This window comes from Xyrauchen texanus, chromosome 9 (genome assembly GCF_025860055.1).
Source record: "Xyrauchen texanus isolate HMW12.3.18 chromosome 9, RBS_HiC_50CHRs, whole genome shotgun sequence".
NCBI classification, from domain to species: Eukaryota; Metazoa; Chordata; class Actinopteri; order Cypriniformes; family Catostomidae; genus Xyrauchen; species Xyrauchen texanus.
In genome coordinates, this window is record NC_068284.1 from 43,554,410 (window position 1) to 43,579,259 (window position 24,850).

Consider the following 24,850-nt stretch of genomic DNA (forward strand, 5'->3'; position numbering starts at 1 on the left):
AACCACTGAGTCATATGGATTACTTTTATGATACCTTTATGTGCTTTTTGGAGCTTTAAAGTTTTGGACCCTGTTGACTTGCATCGAATGGACCTCCAGAGCTGAGATAATCTTCTTAAAGGTACAGTCTACAATTAATATCTAAACCCTTATGATTCATACAGGAATATGGTGGACAAAACCTTAAGAAGAATATTTCAGCTCTTTTGGTCCATACAATGTAAGTGAATGGGTGCCAAAATTGTGATGCTCCAAAACTCACATAAAGGTAACATAAAAGTAATCCATATGATCTGATACCAGGGCCAAAAATAGGTATGGGGGGGGGGGGTGCATTTCGACCTTTAGGGTAGGCAATAGGTATATTGATATATACTAAGGCTGTTTTCAGAATGGCATACTACCATACTTCTGATACTATTTCTGAATTATGCAGTAAGCATGAATATTTACAGGCAGTTCAAGCCTAAAGTACCACCTGTTTTCAGCAGGGGGCAGTAAGCAAAACTCCAGCTGTACAGACAACAAACCGCACTCAGGAAAATGAGAAAGCGTTCTTGCATTCATACAGCTGGACAGAGCAAACTGCATGTATATTCTAAGTTGCAAATCATGTGTAGCTTAAAATAGCGACCTAAAACTGCTGTTTATGACGCAACACCACCAAAGTGATATGTAGATCAGTCTGATGCATGTGTACATTAACATGTGCTTAAAAAAGCCCTTATAATAAATCTATTTCGGGCAAATTCAATTACAAACTGGATTGCTGTGGACTGTATGCCAATGAGGGCTTATGTTCATTAATATGGAAATACACAACATATTGCGTTCTAAAGCCAGTTTTTGTCTTATAAATGTTTTACTTGTCTGCCACTATAATGTAATACATTTTAATTATATGAATCATTATATTTACAATATAGATTTATAATGATTTAAATATAACTATACTTATTTAATCATTATAGATTGAATTAGGGCCTTTCTTAGCAAATATTTAATATATATATTTAATTTATTTATGCATATCATATAATTGATTATAAATTGTCGATTGACAGCCCTAAGTATAAATGCAAATGAACAGTATTTCTGAGAAAACTAAACCACTTGTTAAACATGCAACCTAGTGATGACACTGTCTCACATGTGTTTCACATACTATTTAAAAAAGATAGTAGGCAGTGCACAGTATATACTGCTCAGTAGGCACTACGCTAGTATTTCAAGGGCTGCAACCAGTCCAGGATTTTCCAGGATTGTCCCGACTTTTGGCCATCTGTCCTAGAAAAATTTACATTTCCAGGATCTGTTTGGATCATTGAGATCTTTCACTTTTGTTTGAACAATTCATTAAACTTTAGTCTACTTACTATAATGCTTCAATGTTCTGGAAAATGTGTCCAAAAGTAAAGTCCTTACTGCCTCAACACTCAAACCACTAAAAAATAATAATAAACACACACACACACACATAGACTATTTTAAGATTTACTCATTTTTATGTCATAACAAATATCTATTGAATTTAGTAGTCTATTGAAATTAGTAAAACTTAAAATATACATGATATTTTATCTTAGTAAAAATTCAATTTGATGGAAATTTGTTATAAAATTGAAACGCATAGATCTTGAAAAAATAAAGCTGAAGATAAAAAAAAAAAAAAAACTTTTGCACAGTACTGTGTGTGTGTGTGTGTGTGTATATATATGTATATATATATATATATATATATATATATATATATATATATAACTAACTATTTTTTTTTTTTCATTTCAATTTCATAACAAAATTCCTTCAAATTTTATTGAGTAATCTTTAACAAGATCATTAAAAATAACTAAATATTTTAAGTTTAAATTTGGTTAAAAATTACACAAATAATTTTAATGGAATTTTATGAAACTGAAATGCGTATCTTAAAAACAGGCTAAAATATTTTTCATGCATTGATGTTATTGTTTCATTTAATTACATATGCGGCAACTTCCATATCAAACACGGAGTAAACAGTCAATAAACCTTACGTTTTTCCCATTACAAATACAGCTACAGTGTACTTAACAAAATTGCATCAATTGTGTGAAGGTTACAAAAAGGTTTCTCAGCAGCGTTCCGCCCCTGGCGTGCATGTAATCCTGTGACCAGTGCCGATGTCGTGATCTCGCGTGCAGGAGTCAGCTGCAGTTCTGCTGGAGCTCCGCCCCCTCTCTCCTCCTGTCCATACAGCAGCCTGACGCTCGAATTCACGCTCCACTGGCACGCACACAGATCCCAGCCAATGAGGAGAGATAAGTGATTAAAATTATGAATGGTCACGCAAGCTGCCTGACTGTGTCTGGTAACGGCAAACTGGCAGACACTGCAGGTTTAGGGGCACGTGAATGTAAACAAAGATTACCTTGGGCTTATACAATATCACAAATTATTTTGCGTGCATCAGTTAGTGTTCGTAAAGACACGTCATTTTATTGAAATAAAAACCCACGTGCTGGAATTCATTAATTCAGTAGTTTGTGCGAATTAATTAGAGCAGCCTCTAGGGAAGACTCTAGCACAGGAGAAATCTGCTGGTGTCTGTGCATTATTAATGTAAATTAACTGTACTATTCTCTTTAAAGCTGCTTTAAAACTATATTTACTGTTAAAAGTGCTATATACATTTGAATTGAAAATGTTTCTCTTCAGGTTTGAACATCTTAAAATTACTTTAATAGAAAAAAACACACCGTCAACTCAAAATGTAAACCATTTTCATAATTAATTTGACATTAGTACAATGGATAGAAAATAAAATAAATAGATGCCAATTATTCAATTTTGTAAACATGTCTTTATAATATCATGTTTACTATTTTCTTAAACTGGGAGTCCCTTGCAATGGGATCATCATATTTGGGGGTCCTTGTCATCAAACATTGAATACCCCTGCCTTACAGGACAGGGAGGGTATTATTATTATTTTTTAATTGTTTTACGTTCCCTCACAATAAATTTACCATGCTTTTACTACAGTAACCACAGCCGGACTATGCTATTTGTAGTAAAAACTTAGTAAAAAATGTAAACAAATCATTTTTTGTTATTCTGGTTTTACTACAAACACCATTTGATTTCAGCCAAAACAGTGGTTACTACAGAATAAAATATTATTATAGTTAAACCCTAGTTAAACTATGATTTTTGTATAGTTAAACCATAATACCCACAACATTATGATTTATATTACCATAGTTTTCATTTTCCTGTATGATCACTATGGTTTCACTATGAATATCATGGTTAAAATATAGTTACTGAAGCAAAAACATAATAAATGTTATTGCGAGGGCACGCAAAACTATTTCAGAAAAAAATTCCTGCCCTGTAAACCCCATATGACTTTCTTCTGTGGGAAATTTGAGCCATTATTCACTGAAAGTCTTCCCATCTACTGTAGGTTTAACGTCAATGACGAGAGACATGAGAACCAATGACGTTTGATGGCGCAACGCATCGTGCCACCATATTTTAATTGAGAAATTCAGCTGATGGAAAGATTTTCAGTGTGTTCCTTGCACAAAACTATCAAATGTCTTAAGGAGACTTGGAATATTGCGCACAAATCATATGGACAACTTCAATGTCCATTTTGGTGCTCCACAGTCCCTGGTCACTGAATCTGAGCTTGGACGTTCTTCAAAACATCTTTGTTTTTTTCACCAAAAACAGTAAGTCGTATGCATTTGGAATGACAAGAAGGTGAATAAATGATGACATAATTTTCTTTTGTAAGTGAAATCTCCCTTTCGTTTTTGCTATGTTGCCATTTTTAAAACAGCCAGAATTGTCTGTTAGAACAAAACATTTATTTACATCAGTCAAGTCATAAATCAGTGAAGTTGTCTGCAGTAACTGCACTTCTCAACAGGAGCTGCTGCTCTTCAAGTGTACAAAATCACCATCATTGAAATATTTCCATTGAAATGGAAACAAACTTTCAAAGTGCATTATCTTATCCCCTCTGTGGCCTGTTAGCAGCTTGAGTAATTGGTCAAAGGTCAGATTATTTCAGCAGTTTCGGTACAGCCATGGAGGTCATGCCTGTCATGGTGATGGTTGGCACGGTGATGTCTCTGAAGACAGGCTGAAAAACAGCGGAGGCGGACGGCTTGTTCTGGTTTAGTGTCTCTATGATCGTCTGTCTCATTTCTCGACTGGAATCACCACGGACAGCGAGCAAGGCCACAATGTGCTCCTCTTTGATGAGAGAGAGATAAGGATGGTTTTCAGAAATAGGCTAACACACTATAAACAATTTCATTTCAACTGTTAATTATACAGTGGGACCCAAAAAGTATTTGGACACATATTTGGAAATGAAGTCACACAACGTTAAAACCTAACAAACTTATTACTGTGAAATGTTTTGGTTGTGTCCAAGTACACGTTGAGGGCTAATATAGTTAAAATGCATAACATAAATCAGAGCAGTTCCTACAAAACATTGTTAGTGCACACTACAAAGTGTTTCCAATGTAATGTTTTTTCTGAAGTCTGACCTGATGTCAGGATACTTGGACACCAGTGTGGGCACCTCTAGGTAGAGCAGTGCAGGGTCGGTCAGTTTGAAGACTTCGGCAATAGCACTGATAGAATCACACAACCGGTCTGTTTCCTCTCTCTGGGCACATGAAAACACACTTTTTTTTTTTTTCAATTAACATTTTTATTGATTCATAGATTTAACACAAAGGAAAAACACAACATATATATATATATATTAATAATGAATCACACTTAACATTAAACCCCCACTATAACCCCTCCCCTTGACCTTCTTTAGAGTCCTAGCCCACACGCCCTCCTCCAATACCAAATTTAAATCTTTCTCCCATAATCTCTATAGAAGTTAAAGCTCTATCCCCCAGAATCTGAATTAGCAGGGAGTAATACACTGATGCCTCATGACCTTTTCCAAAAGCAGTAATCACCACTTCCAGAGTATCTGCCATTTTAGGGGGGGTGTGTGCTACTCACAAAAATAATACAGAGTATGTGGCGCAGTGAGATCTGGGAATTTTCTAGGGATGCACCGAAATTTCGGCCGCCGAAAATTTTCGGCCGAAAATGGCACTTTCGGTTTTCGGCCGAAAGAGAAAAAAGGCCGAAAATATGAGCCGAAAATATATACCTCCTCGCCCCGCCCCTCAGTGCTCAGATTTCACTCTGGATCGATCTAGCCCTTATCACAGCGCTACCAAACAAAGGCCGATCATGTCAGCGGTGTGGAAATTCTTCAAAGTTTCTGATAAGGACATCACATTTGCGATCTGCAGTGTTTATTCAGCAGAACTTTCAAGATATATATATACAGAGTACAGCAAGAGATTCTACAGGAAAATGTCACAACTAGCGCAGCTACAACACAACTTGAGACGTATTTATCTGAACTACGCCAGAAGCGACAATCCCCTTGACTACTGGCGCATAAACAAAGACCGCTTTCCTTTGCTTGCGCGGATTAGCACAGGTATTTATCTGCCCAAGCACCAGCACAGAGAGTGAGAAACTGTTCAGTGCAGCATCTCATGTTCTTGATGAGCTTTCTGACAGGAGAGACTGTCAGAAAGTTTAGCAACTTTTGTTCTTGAAGAGAAACCTGTCACTTGTACTTAAATAGAAAGCGGTCCAATATGATGTGTATAGCAATTACATTACACTTGTTCTTCACTTGAGGATACATCTGTCGTTTACAGTTGAGGTTGGATTTAGTTCAATTACTGCTGTTTTGCACAATAATGTTCACAAAGTGTACATACGTTTACATAAACAGAATAGAGCACTGCTCTATATATATAATTATATATTATAGTTATAGATCAGTGGAATAGAGGCCCTCTGCCATTCTGTGTTCTGCCTGTTGTTTTAATTAAAATTACTGTTGCATATTTAAACTTTTTGAAAGATGTTAGCTAAGTTCATTACTTGACTGTTGTTTTGCATATAATAGTTTTCTAAAACTTTACATTATTTGGATAATTGTTAATAAAATCTGTAAAATTTGATTTTTACAGAACTGAAAGAATAATATTTAATATAGTTTTAATATATTTTTTGTCCAATTTTGGTGTTACTTTCAATAAAAGTGTGATTATTTTATTGGTTTGTAGTTTTTCAATTCAGATTAATAAATTTTTATTGATTAATTATTTTTTTTTAAATAGGTAAAAATTTCGGTTTCGGTTTTCAGCCAAGTGCATCCTGGATTTTCGGTTTCGGCCCAGAATTTTCATTTCGGTGCATCCCTAGAATTTTCAAAAACATATTTTCACAAGATCGCAACCCCACTCTCATATAGATCATTAAGTGTAGTAACCCCTCACAATCCACTCTGACCAGCAGAAAGGGGACCTATTAATATATAATTTATAGTTCAGCCATATGCTTGAGGCAACATTAAATATATGTAAGAATTAAACACACTGGACACTTTTGTCCATACCAAGTGCAAATGCGAGATAACGGTGTAACTTAACTTCTCCGAATAGTTTGATAGAAAGGCTTTGCAGTGGCGAAATAGGGGCGAGAACATCCTGTTCAATACAAAACCAGGGAGGGGCTCTCTCAGGTGGAAGCGACCAGTAAGACAAATGTCTGAGACCGAACGCATAACAATAAAACATGGGGCAGTGGTGGCTCAGTGGTTGAGGCTCAGGGTTACTGACCAGAAGGTCGGGGGTTCAAGACCCAGCACCACCAAGATGCCACTGTTGGGCCCTTGAGCAAGGCACTTAACTCCAGGTTGCTCTGGGGGGGATTGTCCCTGTAATAAGTGCACTGTAAGTCGCTTTGGATAAAAGTGTCTGCCAAATGCATAAATGTAAATGTTGAAGTATGGAGTGGTGGTGGCGTAGTGGCTAATGCACAGATCAGAAGTTAATCAGAAGATCGCTGGTTCAAATGCATAAATGTAAATAAAACTAAATCTTGGGTAGGCCTAGCCCACCTATGTCAATCGGCCTATACAGTGTACCGAAATGTAATCTGAGATGTTTACCCTTCCAAACTTCGCTATGCTATCACATTGCTTGAGGGGTCTCCATCTATATGGAGAGATTGTAACAGGTAGAAACATTTTGGAATATAATTCATTTTAATAACATTAACCTTCCCAATCATAGATAAATGTAATGAAGCCCTCCTGCCCATATTGCTTGAAAACCTTTTTAGTTAATTTTGACCCTTTAATAACTAAATCAGACAAATTTGCTGGGAATAAACTGTCCAAATATTTAATGCCCTGTTTGGGCCACTGGAAGACACCCGCCTGGAAAGCCGTTACGTGGCAGTACGCTGTCAGAGCCAAAGCTTCGGATTTAGACCAATTGACTCTGTATCCTGAGAACTTAGAAAATATATTAATCATTCTGTGGAGGCAAGATATAGATCTAGTGGGGTCGGAGACGAATAATAAAATATCATCTGCGTAAAACAAAAGCTTATTTAACACACCTCCCACATCCAGAGTAAAATAATCTGAAATTAATCAATTTATGTACCGCTGCTACCGGGTGTCTATGAAGTAACTTAATCCATCCAATAAAAGTATTCCCGAACCCGTATATTTCCAAAATCATAAAAAGATAATCCCATTCTACCATATCAAATGCCTTTTCAGCATAAAGAGTCTGATCATTCACCACTGACCACATGATACTAATGAAACACCTAATGTTATTAGAAGAGCTGTGGCCCTGAATAAACCTCACTTGATCTATATGTGTATGTGTATGAGATGTCATAACTTTGCATAATCAGTTAGCCAAAATCGTTGAAAATTTTCGCATGATTTTAATGTCTAGCTGGATCAGAGAAATTGGACGATAACTCTTACTCTCGCTTGGATCTTTGTCCTTTTTAAGAATCAGTCTGATCCAGGAAGTTTAAAACTTCTAACAAAAGTGGAGCCAGTTCTGTAGCATAATATCTAAAAAAACACAGTGACAAAGCCATCTGGCCCCAAAGCCTTACCTTTAGGCAAGGCCTTAATTACCTCGCCAAGCTCCTCAATGGTTATCTACATGCAAAAACACTTTAAAAAGAGCTCTTTAAAAAGCTTATGACTAAAAAAAGCTGGCTAAAATTTAGACTAGAGGGACGCCAGCCATAGGTGTGGTGAGACTCACAGCAGAGAGTTTCCTGAAGAGGAATTTGAACTGCTTGGCCTCTTTCATCATTCTGTCCGCTCCCTCTTTCCTCTCGTCGGCGTTCTTAAACGAGATGCGTTTCTGCACGATGGCCTTCAGATACTCCACCACCACCCGCCGATGAGCCTCGCTCGTCATTTCCTGTTTTACACAAAAAACAATCAAAAGACAAGGCTAATAGCACATTATCAGTTATTGTTAAAGGTAACATGCTAAAAGTGCTACTTTATTCATTACCTTCTAAAAATGTCTGATCACATAATCACATCACATAATGTACATTGGGTTTCGCCAAATATCTCAAGATATGATACTCATTTATGGAAGTATATTAATGACATATGTCAATTCGCTTCTAAAATGATTGTGGTAAAAGTTTGGTTGAAAGTAATTGTGGTGAAGCCTAATAGCAGCAAATGAAGATCATACTGTTGAATTTCCAACCGAATTTTAAACAGTGAAATTTAAAATGGCAAATTTGCAAAGCGAAATATAATAGACTGAATATTACTTATCTAATAGTAAAAATACAAATATATATTTTTATTTTTAAAACAATATTTTATAACTGAACTTTGGAAGGTGAAATTTGTAATTTAATTTTTAATGATGGAATTTTGTGTGATATGCTTTTAACTGAAAAATTCACAGATTAAATATCATATGAACCATATGAAATTGCATCACCAAAAAGCACTGTTCATGCAATACATTATTTTTAATTTAGTGCAATTCCGCAGACTTCTTTTTTATTTCAAACAAATTTGTCATTAAAATACTTCTACACATCTTAATTGGATCCCGATTGTATCTGTGCAAAATGCACGACAGACCCATCATGTCTCTGACATGGTTCGCTTCAGTTTCAGAGTTTCAGACAGTTGTTTTTTTGGCACTAACGATTATCTGCAAAAAATTATGCTGATTGTTGGTGATAGTTTTTTTTATATATATACACAGTATATACCTCCGATTTCCTTCATGATTGACAATATTATCCATATTTTTATCCCTATGTCTCGAACTTTATATCATGTGAATAATAATAAACGTTATTCCTTATTTTACCTCAACTGGTAAAGTATATATATATATATATATATGTGTACACACACATACATCTGGTGGAAATAAAAGCTCTAAAAAGCTTAATTTGGTTAATACTTCAATGTAGATCATTGTAACAGAGCCAAGCCTCATCCATTTAAAAGAAAAAGAGTACCCGGTGTGTTTCGAGCTTGTTTATAGTTAAAAGTCCTGAATTATGCATCAATGCTTCATTTTTTTCTGATTATTATTGGGATTTTGGTTGAACAATAAACTACATCTGGGATTTTATATAACTCTTGTAGCCTTTGTGTGTGTGCCTTGTCATAGTAATGAAAGACTAAGAATTTTTTTAATATAAATCATACTATACATTTTTTTAAAACATGCTAAAAAAAACGGCTGAATAATCGTTATCTGCCTTCTCTACCACCTTAGATATCGGTATAGGCAAAATCCACTATCGGTCAACCTCTAATTACAAGTCAAGCTTGTAAAATAGAAGTTATATATACAGTACGAATGCACAGAATACAAAAGATCACACATTCAATGTAAAATTTGAAAAATTAAAATTAAGAAAAACATTTTCAAAGCAACAAGGCTATAACATATCAGTTGTTCTCATTCAAGAAACAACATGTATATTTTATCAAACATTTAGCCAAATCTTTGTTACTTTTCATACAAAACACACTTAAGATTTAAAAATTCTACCTGATTCTATACTGGACTCTATTCAATAAAAGGTCAATGTTTGTGTATCTTATTTGAAGACATAAAAACCATTAAACATCTGATGGCCTAATATGCACAAATGTATTTAAATGACTTAAATAAAAAATAAAAAATAATAAAAAAATAAAAAAACGTACAGTCCAATAAAGACATTAACCCAGACATATACTATGTTCCACTAAAATCACTCCCGGTACGGTACATTTTATAATGAATTATAACTATAGTTACAATTATTTATAGGAAGTTATAACTTATTCTAAAGGTATATTATGAGACATTCTAAATGCATTATAATGCACTAACGTATAATACATTTTAGACCCCATTTCCACTTGGTATTAAGATGCATTTCAGGTGATCGATCACATGTGGTCAGCCCTAAATACAGGTCTAAATGGGGTCTAAAATGTTTTGTGATCAGATCCCAAAAACCCCATACAAATGTGATCAAAAAAGCATGTGACCAGATCACATTTGACGTGTAAACACTATCTGTCCTGTATGCGTCCTGGCAGCAGAAAAGCTCCGCCCCTCACCTGTCAATCAACTGCTGCACTAAAACAAGAGTTTAAAATTCGCCGGTTATGAGCAGCTTTAAAAGGAAATAACTGTCCATCAGAAATTTAAAAAAAGCGGATTCAGTTACAGGAGCTTCACGGATCTTCTTCAGTGCGTTTGATATCAACACAGATGAGAAGCACGAAAATCTGAAGCTCCTTTAATACAGGTAATCCACCAAATTAACAGATAATTCTGCTTGACATGTTGCGTTTGTGCTTAGATTAAATATCAAACGCATCTGTGAGAAACAGCGAGCCATTTTTTGTAGCTTTCTTGGTCTTTTCTGACTTTGTTGCTCTTTAATATTATGCAGTAACACACTGTCATAGTGATTGATGCATGTCGTCATAAAACAGAGATCCTCCTCTCCAAATCCAAACACAAGTGGTCACAGGAGACACATTCATTGTAAGTGACCAGGTGTAAACAGCAATGTATCTCACCTGGCCACATGTGATGGGATCACCCAAGACATATCACAATACCAGGTGGAAACGGGGTCATAAATATAGGCTTCATAGAAAGTGTTACCAGTGTATTGGCCCATCCCTTGTCATAAAAAGTGTTCTGAGTTTTAAGTATGCGTACCTGATTATAAGGCTTCTTAATTTTGGCAAAGTCATTAAAGTAGTCCTCCACAGTGACACAGATTGTGTCCACAGCATGAGAGCCTGTGAACCACTTCCGGGTCAGCAGCTCATTAAGATGATGTTGTGGAGAAAACAGTCCAAATTAAACACACTTCTCCCAGTGCACGGAACTGAAACCAATGGCCAAAGAAAATGCCCATAAGACTTGAGCAGGTTTACCTCTAAATCCAGGAAGACTTCATCCAGCAGGAACTGACAGTCCTCTTTGGCCACATCATTCAGAAGCTTGTCTATGGCAGCATCGTTTTGGGTGGGTTCAGTTGACTGTGAGTACTTCCTTTTCAGACTGTTTATAGATTCCCTGAAAATCATCAAATTTAAGTCTCTATTCATTGAAAATCTTCTCTGCTTAAAGCTGACAAGAGTAATTACTAGCATCACAAAACGGCAATTGCAAAAACAAATCATTAATGTGTTTATTTGATTAAAATTGCCTATATTGGTAGCATTATCGCTTTAAGAGATACTCACTTAAACGTTTGACAGTTGTTGATGATGGCGATCATGTACTGAACATAGCACTGTGGGAGCTGACGGTCTTTCAGATGTTCCTCCTTATAAGTGATCGCCTCCTCGGTACCTGCATAAACAGACAAGTATGGTGACAGAGAAAGAGTCTGTTATTTTTTTTATCCCCTTTTCGGAATGCACAATTCCCACTACTTAGTTTGTCCTCGTGGTGGTGCGGTTACTCACCTCAATCCGGGTGGCGGAGAACAAGTCTCAGTTGCCTCTCTGCATCCGAGACTGTCAATCCATGCATCTTATATCATGGCTCATTGTGCATGACACCGCAGAGACTCACAGCATGTGGAGGCTCATGATACTCTCCGCGATCCACGCACAATTTACCACACGGCCCATTGAGAGCGAGAACCAGAAATCACGACCACGAGGAGGTTGCCCCATGTGACTCTACCCTCCCTAGCAACCGGGCAAATTTGGCTGCTTAAGAGACCTGGATAGAGTCACTTAGCAGACAGTGGATTCGAACTCGGGACTCCAGGGGTGGTAGTCAGCGTCAATACTCGCTGAGCTTCCCAGGCCCCTGAAAGAGTCTGTTATTGAAACTAACAACTTTCATAATAATCTGGGGAGTAAAAGAGGAAATAGCTGCTAGATAACAGTACCTTACTAAGAATGAGTTCATCTGCTTTAGACAGACCTTCAACACCTGCTCTTTAAAGGTCTCGTTGATCTGAGCCGCCACCTGAAGGTTTTGCTCAAACATCTAAAGACGAAGAGAGACATTTCTATTATATAAAGCAAGCAAGCATGGTAGGACAGTTTAGATCAAACATCAGATGAGTGGGGGCATAAAAAAGGAGAGTTCTGGGTTAAATACAACTTAAGCTCTATGGACAGCAGATCTATTGGCATGCAGTTGATACAACAGAAAAGAATTTAGACTCATAAAAACACTCAATTACAATTGCATACTTACAGTGGAAGTCTATGGGGCAATCGTTTAAAAGCTTAGAAGCAGAAATGTGAAGCTTGTATTGTTATTAAAGCACTAATATTAATCATTCAAAAAATATTTGGTTATTTGAGCAGCAAAGTTGTCTAAATATTCCTTTGGAGATGGGACTAGTTTTCTAGGTGGAAGAACTTTGACTTATGCTAAACTAACCCAAACAAGGTCACTTTATTTAAAAGCACCTAGAAAAGTAGTCACATCTCTACAGGAATATTTAGACAACTTTAAAATTAAAATAACAAGCTTTTTTTTTTTTTTTTTTTAAGAATTAATAGGAGTGCTTTAAAAAAATTACAAGCGTCACATTTTTACTTTTAAACTTTGCCCCATTGCCTTCCATTGTAAATAACTGTAAATGTGTTTTTTGTTTGTTTTTCTAATCTGAAGGATGATTCAAAAAGGATTTTCTGTGGTAATCGATTGCATGCTGATAGATATACTGTCGATAAAGCTTAAGTTGTATGCTTTTTAACCCTTGCCCCATAGACATGTTTTCCGTTATCTTTTTACAAACTGAGCAATAAGTCCAAAAAAATGTCTGTGGTAATAAAAAGCATGCCACAGTTGCTGTTAGGTAGATGCTTAGGTTTCATTTAAGCTGGTATATTCCTTTAATATGCAAACTTCAGAGTGCCAAAACGTTTGTTAAGAAGTTTTCAGATGGCACCTAGAAAACGGCCGTACCTGGAAGACAATGGCAGGTAAGGTGGTCTGGTAGTAGCCATCCTGGTCGGCTTCAGGCTCTGTCTCCTTCTGCCAGTCTTTCTTGTCCGTTTCCAGAGCTTTGCGGAGCCAGCCTGTGATGTTTGACTGGAGAGATTTGAAAAAAAAAAATAAAAAATGACACTGGATGTACATGAAACTTTGCACTGAAAACTGAAATCATCCATCCATCCATCCATCCATCGTCAACCGCTTATCCTGTGTACAGGGTCGCGGAAACTGAAATCAAAGCCTGCAAAATCTAAATTAGTCAAATGTTTCTTATATTTAGAAAATGATCAGGGTTTTATTTTATCCAGTGTTGCATTAGGGACTCACAGTAAATGTTTTAAGGTATTTTCCCAGCAAATCATCCACAACGTGTTCAGGTAACAGCGGCTCCAGCTGCTTCACATCACACTCAGGCTGAAGATCAGGATGACCCATCATATCAACACTGCCAGAGACAAAAACAGACATCAAACTCACTCACTGTCAAAACACAGAGAATGCCACCTGTCTCTGCACATCGTCAAAAAAACAGTGTTGGAGATACCACGATTTGGCGATGGAATGATTCCAGAATTGCAATTTGATATAGATCCAAATAGAACCAAAGTTAGAATGTATACATAAATTAATGTAGGTTACCTAAACTTATGTTAACCAATATGGATCATTCAAAGGCTAGCGCTGATATCTAGAGAGCATTGTGGCCAATAGCTGAAATGATGCAGATATGCATGTAATGCAATTTAATGACAGTGAGAGAAACATACACACTTGATGTGCATATTGTAGCATAAATTAAATTCAACAAATACTACTATCATAATTTTAAATGTGCAATTACAAATGTGCTTTACATTTTAAATATACAATTACTTTTTCAAATGACAGTAATGACAATTAGATGAAAATTATTACATTATTTTAGCATTAAATATTAAGCCTGTTTTAAAGATGATTTATTTGTTCCTTTTATTTTAGGGTAAAATATTACTATTTCTTGACACTTTTTCTGAAATTTACCCTACTATATTGGCAGGGTTAGGGTATACCGGTACTAATGAAATATCGCAATACCAAAAATGTAAAACAGTACGATATAATTTTGTTGTTAATTTCAGTACCATACTAAAGTATGCTTCCATTAGCATAATGTAATGTGACAGTTTTGAGATTAAATCAAAAACCATTTGAAAATAATAATTAAAAAGCCTCTATATGGTCAAGTGTGATCATTGAACAGCAGAAGGATGTCAACTCGAACAAACACTACTAATGCTTGATTTTCATGTAGTGTGTCCAATAGTATCCATCTGCAGAGCCACAGATCAGTGTGTTGAGTGTATAAACGGCTGTGAACTCTATAATGAACTCTTTCTCTGTTGCAGCTCGGAGATTTCAGCTTGCAAGTCGCGGGAAGCTTGATATAAAGAACGCTTCACAGGAAGAACTTCAAAGATCTTTCAAAATAAAAGTCCAGCTGAAATGAGAGCTCTGTTCAACTGATTGCATGAAATTGTAGACATTACAACAGAAAAAAAAAAGTATTGTTGAAAAGTATTATATTTTCATTTGATTAAAGCTTTACAGCATGTATTTGTTTAAACACAATTTGATCATAACATTTAATTAAAATAATGGAATCCAGAACATTTCAAACAGCATAATTTGTATCTAAAAGACTTTATGCAGTAGACAAGTAATTTTCTGTGTAATTTCAGTACCGAGTTAGTATCGATACCGAGGTACCAGGGCTGGTATCGTACTGGAGCCAAAATTTTGGTATCGGAGCAACCCTAGGCAGGGTTACACACTTTTTGACCATTTAAATTCTGTGGCTTATCCATTCATTTGGGATTGCTGGACACAGATGTAAAAAACAAAAACAAAAAAAGAAGCACTGTGATTTAGACCAATTTGCTAATGAATCATTCAGACGGATTTGTGAACAGTTTTGACCTATTCATTCACTCAAAAGAACGATTAGCCCACAAATCAGAAATCACAACAGTTTGCAATAGGGCTGGACAAAATGCAAAAAATATTTTCACAATATTTTTATTATATTTTTATCCGACATTTCTAAATTCATATTGCATTTCAAATTAAACGAAAAAGTAATCAAAATAACAAAGCATTCTGTCAATGACTGTCGCAATCATCATTGCGATATTTTTCAGATATCGTCGATATATGTTTACATTGTCCTATTACTTAGCCTTATTTTGCAAAAATAAGAAAGTTAGGATACACAAGAGCAAAGTTTAGCTGATGAGATATTTTAAGGCAGAGAAAAACTAGAGAAATGTATATTCCCAATAGAAATTTCCATGGCTTTTCCATTATTTTTAATATTTTATAAATGTCCATGACTTTTCCAGGCCTCACAATTTACAAATACGGCTGTCGATTAATTCAGTGCGGTTCATTATATTTTAAAAATGTATGCAATTAATCACGTCCCCGGACCGTAATAAGGAACATACATTTTTAATTACCTGAATTATTATTTTTATTTTATATATATATATATATATATATATATATATATATATATATATATATATATATATGTTCATTACTGTGCAAAAGTTGAGGGATCTGAGGGAAAACAAAAATTTTGTGAAAAATCTTAAGTGCCTAAAACTTTTGCACAGTACTGTATATATATATATATATATATATATATATATATATATATATATATATATATATATATATATATATATATATATATATATATATATACACACTGTATATTTTGTTCATTACTTAAATGTAAATATTTTTAATTATTTCATTATTATATATTAAATTATTGTTATTTGATGGGCTTTCTCTGAAAATATGTATATATCCGATTCATTGTGATTAATTCAATTAATTAGTCGGCATACCATGTAATTAATTTGATTAAAAATTGTAATCGATTAACAGCCCTAATTTGTAGGTTTTCCATGCTTTTAAAAATTAATGTGCATTATTTACAGGCTCATTGCCTTCACACGGCAGAATGGTGACATCAGGCTCTAGTGAGATGCTGAAAATCTGCAGTTGGCTGCTCTTATCTCTCTTTCCTGCTCTGTTTAGATCTACTACACATAAGTGCATTAATCTTGCTGACTTCAATCCTGTGGGAGCACGCGATGTGATGATCTGTTGTGATTCCATCAGGCAGATTATCCACACAAAGCCCCTGATGCCGTGCTCTCCGTTCAGCTTTCAATATTGAGGTAATTGCTCTCTGCTGCCCGTTCACTGTCACTGAGGAATGTAATGCAGACTTGGGGCCCGTTCACAGGAGTGCATAATTATTGCGTCCTTCTGCTGTGATTTTCAATGTTTTTCTATGTAAACATGCACTAAATGGATGTTTTTGACAGTTGTTCTGGCTGTTTATTCAGCCTCTCACGCACCGTCAAGTTAAAAGAACTTGCGTCACAAGACACTTGCGTTCTGTGTCTAACTTTTGCAAATAACTTGTGTAACTGAGAGCGAGCGGCCTCTTAAAGTTGTAACAACAACAACCTCATCACAGACACTAGCTTTGTCTAAAGTTAACGCTAAGTGACACATATTTTTTGCCATTTCACCCAGCCCTTGTTCACACAAAAACACAGAAAAAGATAGACACAGCAAAAGGAATAAAGCCTAGGTGTCCTAGGGACCGTTCAATCAGTTCACACAGTCTCGTTTTGCATCAATTCATGTAGATTTTTTTTTTTTTTATGTAAATGTTCTAGAAAAGCATTGTTGCCTTTAGTGTTGTGTCTCGCCTCACTGTTTTTTTAGCATCTCCTATATATTAGGGGAGCATTTTTATGACGCCATGTCAAGTTAGGGGCCGTTCACATGGAACACGTTTTGGCACTAGATGGACACCACTGGTCAGGTTATGCTGCTATTTCAAACCTGTATGACTTACTTTCTTCTGTGGAACACTAAAGGAGATATTAGCCAGATTGTTAGGGACTTTGAGGACTGACAGCCTAAGTCACCATTCACTTTCATGCCATCTTTATTTAATATATTTATATGGTGAAAATAGTCAATGGGGTCGGATGAAAGAGAGTAAGTCAAATGGGTTCGGAACAATGTCAGATATTCACTTTTCCATAAAGGGGCAATACTAACCCTGGATTTGTTTTTCAGGGGCCAATATTTCAAAACATATTTTTTCAAACCATATGAAACATAATGACATAACCTAATACTACTATCTAATAAATTCAATAAAATACATATTCAATCTGAATAATCAAATTTACCTGTAAATTTAAATAAATTAATGCAATAATTGGTATATATATATATATATATATATATATATATATATATATACTATATATGCCTTTTACAATACAAATAAGAAACAGACTAATTCATTATGGTGGCATTTTTTTCCCTCAAAGAATTTTCAAGGACATTTTTGCCCTGAGCCCATGTTCATTTCTGACCTTGGTTTGGAACAAAACAATGGTGAATAAATTATGACCAAATTTTCATTTTTGGGTGAACTTGTCCTTAAATTGTTCTGCAATGTCTTATGTTTCTGTATTATAAGCTTCATCTTAAAGAAACAGTTCACCTAAAAATTATAATTCTCTCTACTCTCTTATGCTGTCTCAAATTTGACTTTCTATTGCAGAACACAAATGAATATATTTAGTTGGAGATATGATGTGAATATATTCATACAATGCAAGTTAATGGGATCCAACACTTCCAAGCTCCAAAAAAGACAAAGGCAGCGTGAGAGTTTAATCCATGACTTCTGAAGTGATACGAACAATTTTGGGTGAGAAACAGACCAAAATGTAACTCCTTTTTTGCACTCTGCTTGCATTTTACCTTTTATATGTATTGAGGACCCAGGTTAGAAGAGATACAATCTCATTGGCTTCTAGATCTTCTTCTGCCAGCTCTTGCACTCGTGCTGACACTGATTTACGATAGAGGTCAAAGAACACCTTAAAGGTGTTGTAATGTGGAGGAAAGCACTGGACCATTAGGTTCACCACAACTAGATCATCCAGCACATACTTTCTGGTGATCTCCAGCAACCTCACCAGCCACATTTTATCGGATTCCCGTGTCTCTGACTGCGTGCTCTCGATGCGGCCGCTCACCGTTCCTTCCAGGACTTCATTCATCCGGTTCTTCCAGCATTTGGGTCTTCCAGGCGGGATGAATCCGGTCTGCTTCTTGCGGTCCAGCATCTTACGGTCGATCTTCTCCTCTCGCTCAATGATTCGAACCACGAACACTAGCATGGTGGGGTCGTGGCGGACGGTGACCATGGCGCTCTGAAGGACCATCCAGAGCTGTTTGGAGAGCTCATCAGATTGGCCCTGCACCTGGCCGAAGTAGTTGCGAATGAGGTTCATGTCGTGGACATTCTTGCTGTCCATGCGGTACTGCTCGTACATGAGGTCGTCGCGGGAGCACTCCAGGTCCATTAGCTTGCGGTGAGCTTGAAGCAGCTCGCCCTGTTCGATCAGATCTTGGGACTCTCGCACAATCTCGGGTACTGTAGGGGGAGAGGGCAAAATGTGGGTGTGGCATGTATAAATGCAAACTACAGCAATATAATAAAATAAAATCTGTAATCAACTGAAAAATAGGGCCTACTGTCTAAATGCCACAATATAAATAAATACAAAAAAATAACTAACTGAACAAAATGAAAAAAATAATAATAATAATAATAATTACTAATAATTTTGATAATATTGTTGTGGGGGAAACCTGTAAGTCTGAAATTAACTGAAAGAAAAGCACCTTCCATCTTACTGCCATCAAATAAATAAATAAAATAAGAAAGTAATAAATCAATAAATAGTGAAGAAATTACTACTAATAATAATAATGTTGGGGCCAAAAACTGTAACTGTGTAATCAACTAAATAATAGCACCATCTTACTGTCAATAAATAAATAATAAATATTGAAAGCATTGACCAATAATATTAATAACATTGTTGGGATAAAAAAAACTGTATAATTAGTGCCAACCATCTTACTGCCACAAAATTACTAAAATAAAAAAAATAATAAACAGTAAAAAATATTACTAATAATATTATTAATAATATTGTTGGAGTAAAAAAAATATGAATGCATCAACTGAGCAAATATCACCTACCATCTCACTGCCACATAATAAAAAAAATAAAAGCTAGCAAATAGTGAATAAATTAGTAATAATATTAATAATATTGTTGGAATAATAATAAAATAACTCTGAATGTGTAATAAACTGAAAAATAGCTTCCACCGCCTTACTGACAAAAACAGCAATTAGTGAAAAAACGACTAATGATATTAATAATGTTCTTGGAGGAAAAAACTTAAACTTGCATAGTCAATAGAAAAAAGCACCTACTTTACCATCTTACTGCCACAAAATACATAAATAGAATTAAAAAAGGACTAATAATATTAAACAAATTGTTGGAGTAAAAATATATTAATGCATCAAATAATGAAAAATAGCACCTACCATCTTACTGACACAAAATAGATAATGATATTTAAAATGAAATAACTAAGTTAAAAATAGTTCGAAAATTTCTAATAATATTATTATTATTGTTTGAGGGAAAACTGTGACTGTGTAATCAACTGAAACAATATCACTTACTACCACAATATAGTATATATATATATATATATATATATACCCAAAACAAGTTAGTACATAGTGAATAAATGACTAATAATATTAATAGTATTAATAATATTTTTGGGGTAAAAAAAAATGTAAATGTGTAATCAACTGGAAAAATATATATATTTTTTAGTAGGGCTGGCAATCAATTAAAATATTGAATTTAATTAATTACATGGTATGCCTATTAATTAATAGAATTAATCGCATACATAAATATTTGCTGAGAAAGGCCCTCAAATAACATACCATATCACAAACATACCATTTTCAGGTCACTGAGTTTTGTTGAGTCCAAGTTTGAAACTTAGAAAAAACACGTCTTGAGATTCCTGCCCACGGATTTGCGCTCCATCAAGCGGTTTGTGTACATAAGAATGTGTTCTCATCTTGTGTTGTCTGATTTTGGTAAGTGTGCTTTATTCCCTGTCTATATAAGCTGTGTGTTGCCTAAACAGCGAGGTTTGCTAACTGACCCCTGGAGAAAACAGGTGGCACTCAGATAATAAGGAATATTCCTTATTACTGTCCGGAGACATTACATTTTAACGCATCATTTTTTATTAGTGATGTCAATCGATATTTATTTTTTTAATTGCGATTAATCGCATAATTTTTTATACTTGAACACGATTATTTGCTGATTTTTAAATATATGAAATTTGACATTATACTGTATTCAGTATATACTTTTCTTGTCGAAATGCATTTATTTCCATCCCAGAAAATAAAAGAATATTTAGCACTATACTGCTTTATTAACATTTTCCTAACAAAGCCTTCCACAATATCAAGATAGAAATGCACTGAAATATTCAAGTAAGATTAAATCTTTCTCAAAGTCTAAGTGGGGGTTTGACTAATTGAAAGAACTAGACCCCAAATTGGTTGTATATTCATTGCAATGAGCATTAAATCACTTAAACTCGCATCCTCCACAATATTAATCTGCCGGTAGACTGTGGCTATCCACTTTGTTACAGCAATCGTAAAGCCTCCGGGCAGACATATTACAAAGATTCCGCCCTTCACACCAGTGTTTATGCTGTATTAATGGTAAATGTGTTAATCGCAATTAAGAAAAATTAATGCTCTAAAATGTTGAAACTAATCACATGCATTAATGCACTAATTCACCTGATTTATCACAATTAATCACACTGATTTAATGTGTTAAATTGGCAGCCCTAATTATAAGTCAATTTTCACTATTTATTTATTTATTTATATCCCCTTTTTTCCAAATTTGGAATGCCCAATTCCCACTACTTAACAGGTCCTCGTGGTGGCATGGTTACTCACCTCAATCCAGGTGGCAGACGACAAGTCTCCATCGATCTACGCATTTTATCACGTGGCTCGTTGTGCATGACACCTCGGAGACACCGGATGTGGAGGCTCATGTTACTCTCCGCAATCCACGCACAACTTACCACGCGCCCCATTGAGAATGAGAACCATTAATCATGACCACAATGAGGTTACCCCATGTGACTCTACCCTCCCTAGCAACTGGGCCAATTTGGTTGCTTAGGAGACCTGACTGGAGTCACTCAGCACACCCTGGATTCGAACTCGAGACTCCAGGGGTGGTAGTTAGCATCAAAACTCGCTGAGCTACACAGGCCCCCAATTTACACTATTTATTTATTTTATTTTATTTTTGTGGCAGTTAGATGGTAGGTTAATAATATTGTTGGGTAAAACTGTGAATGTGTAAGTAACTGAAAAATAGCACCAACTGAACCATCTTACAACCACAAAATAAATAAATTAATAAAATAGACAAGAAAAAAACCTTGGGGGAAAAAATGTAAATGTACAATCAACTGGAAAAACAGACGTATTTGTAACTGTTTGTCTCTGCAAAATACGAAACGACAGACCTGAGTGCAACTCAAATGTGCAACTTTGTGTTTGTTTCACCTTCAAAAGCATATGCCCTCACCTGAGAAAATGTTTTTAAGGTTCTCCACGGCTGATGCCAGCTGACTGTGCTGCACCACAGCATCTTTCACATCCTTCAGATTCTCTATAGTGTTAATGCTCTGCCTCCAATCTTTACTCACGTCTGCCAGAGTTCTGGATGTCTTTAACATCATGGCCTGTTCGTACCCCATCCGACTGGGACTGAATATCAGCCTGAAAAGTGAAAAGATAAACATTGCCCAGATAAACAGATATAGTGTCTTAAACAGGAAATTATTTCACCTTTAACCTGGCCTCCACGGATGCTTTCTTGCGTGCCTGTCTCCGTCTGTACTGCTCCACTTTGTCTAGCTGGTCAGAGCGCTGCAGCATCCCAGCAACCCTCTGCACTGCTGTGGCGACGGCCTCTCTGTTAGTATCCTCCATAGTAACCGACCCCAAATGCCAGGGTTAAAGGTACTAAAAATTATCCAAACAGCAGTTAAAGGAATATTCTGGGTTCAATACAAGTTAAGCTCAGTCCACAGCATTTGTCTCATAATGATGATTATCACAAAAATGTATTATGACTCATCCCTCCTTTTCTTTAAAAAAGCAAAAATATGGGTTACAGTGAGACACTTACAATGGAAGTGAAGTTATAAAGTTTTGAAGTTATATCCAAATATAGCCAACTTGGTTGCCATGACGACTACACACCATAAACCCCCCAAAGTCCTAAAACGACCGTACAATGATGATTTAAACAACTTTACAGCTCAAAAAACACACAAGTTTTAACCTAAGAATAATTGTAAGTGCTTTTATAAAATTCTAAGCTTCACATTTCTGCCTTTAAACCCTCCAAAAATTGGTCCCATTCACTTCCATTGTAAGTGCCTCACTGTTTTACTTTCTTTTTTATAAAGAAGAGGGCAAAGTAAAAAATAACAGTTGTAATCATAAATATGCCACAATTGCTATCGATTGACCTTAACTTGTATTGAGCCCGGAATATTCATTTAACCCTTTTGCGTCAATACATAACAGTTACTCAGAGGCCGTTCGAGGACAAAAATGTCCACATCAAAAAGCAGCCATAATAATATTATATATTAATATTTTCATCTTTCAATTAGTTAATTTTTCAAACCAAAATCAGCCATGATCATACCTACCAAATAGTCATCAATTTCCAAAATGTTAACCCTTTAAATGCCAGTTTTTATATAATGCCACTGTTGTTTTTTATGAAAAAAATAAATACAAATAATAATATATATATATATATATAATTTTCCATAAATGCTAAGGGGAATTTTTCGTTTTGTTTTTGGGATTATTATTTGGGATACAGTCAGGGATTTGTCAATGATTAGCAACAACATTGATGTTGATGCATTATTATTTTTTGTGCAGTGTCAGTTTAAAACAAACAAAAACAAAAAAAACACACTCAGGACCTTAGAGGACACACATTTCTGCATCACAAAACTACCATAAACATATTATATATTAATATTACTTTCACTGATGTTTTTTAAACCAAATCAGTCCTGATCATAACTACCAAATATTCATCCATTTTCAGGATTTTAACCCTTTAAATACCAGTTTGTTTACATAATGCCACTGTTGTTTTTTTACACACAGAATTCTCAACACACACATGAAACACACACACATACAAAACACACACAGAAATTTCTCAATACACACATAAAAAAACACACACATCCAAACCTACACACCCACACAATTTTTGCTGCATCATTTATTCAACTGGCCTGCAGTGCTCTATAATACATGACAGAAAATAGGAAAAAATCATGTATTTGCTCCCTAGGCTAAACATGAGTGGTGCCATCTGGTGAAAAATTATTAAAAACTTGAAGTTTGAAGCCAGAGCTCCGGAATGAAAACATGATATCATAGAATTCATGATTTTATGCTTTAATGGCATTGGGATCAAATATTGCAGTTTTAATGTGTTTCAATTGGGACATTGTCCTTGAGGTCCTGGGAGTAACTATTTTGTGTACACAGTGTATTATAGATGTATTAGGAACTGAGGTTATAATGTCAAAATTCCTTCCAAAATACACGCCTTTGGCAAAATTAACAAGGGTTAAATGTACCGCAAATTATCTAAACAGGAGAGTTGTTTGTTTAGTTTTTGTATCTGTTGTGCATGTGTTTATTTTGTATGATACATTTGTGCATGTATACGTTTTATGAGTTGTTGTCTTTGCGTTTTTATGTATTTTAAAAATGAGCTGATGTTTATTTGTGTATCTGTTGAGTTTTTGTGTATATTTGTTGCGTATATAGCTAGTCAAGTTTAGTAGATTAAGATTATTATTCGTACACCTAATAATTTTATTTAGTGCAGAAATCCAAATAAATCACGTTGTTTTCGGCTTGTCTTTGAGGCCCAATGTGACAGATGCTAGCCGGCTAACAACATTATCACTCAGATATCTGCGTTTCTTTATGCGCAAATCTTTCAAATCTCGAGGTCACGTGAATTTACTCACCAGGCCGCGGTGTTTATTTTATGCGTTACGAGTTGTTATTAGCTGTTCATTGATGTTTTGTGTTCATTTGAGTTTATTCCGTTCACGTACAGTCATTTCAGTTGGGTCTTCCTGATGCCGCCCACCACAGTCAGATGACGACAACGTAAAGAACATCAGCTGTGTGCAGATACATAAACTTCACTTTGCTTCAAGAGATATGATGGGGACTTTGGCTGTATCTCGTTTCAAAGGCTGCATGCTAGGTAGGACGCGTCCTTTGAAGGCTGCAGTAAACCGTTAAATAAATCTCGTTTAAGCGAGACGGCCTTCGTAGGACAAACGGAACGTGTCATGGTTGCTATGAC

At 35.4% G+C, this 24,850-nt stretch overlaps 1 protein-coding gene across 1 annotated transcript; it reads right to left on the bottom strand.

Annotated features, from left to right (window-relative positions):
* Nucleotides 1-1,958: 1,958 nt before the first annotated feature.
* LOC127649535 (exocyst complex component 3-like) lies at nucleotides 1,959-24,787 on the bottom strand. Its single transcript, XM_052134691.1, is given in 14 exon segments — nucleotides 1,959-4,250; nucleotides 4,551-4,672; nucleotides 8,178-8,339; nucleotides 11,136-11,243; nucleotides 11,357-11,498; nucleotides 11,669-11,777; nucleotides 12,323-12,428; nucleotides 13,362-13,487; nucleotides 13,719-13,836; nucleotides 18,240-18,918; nucleotides 22,007-22,137; nucleotides 22,139-22,200; nucleotides 22,270-22,446; nucleotides 24,504-24,787. Coding segments are annotated over 13 exon segments (2,205 nt in total). The 5' UTR covers nucleotides 22,414-22,446; nucleotides 24,504-24,787; the 3' UTR covers nucleotides 1,959-4,054.
* Between the last annotated feature and the right edge of the window lie 63 nt (nucleotides 24,788-24,850).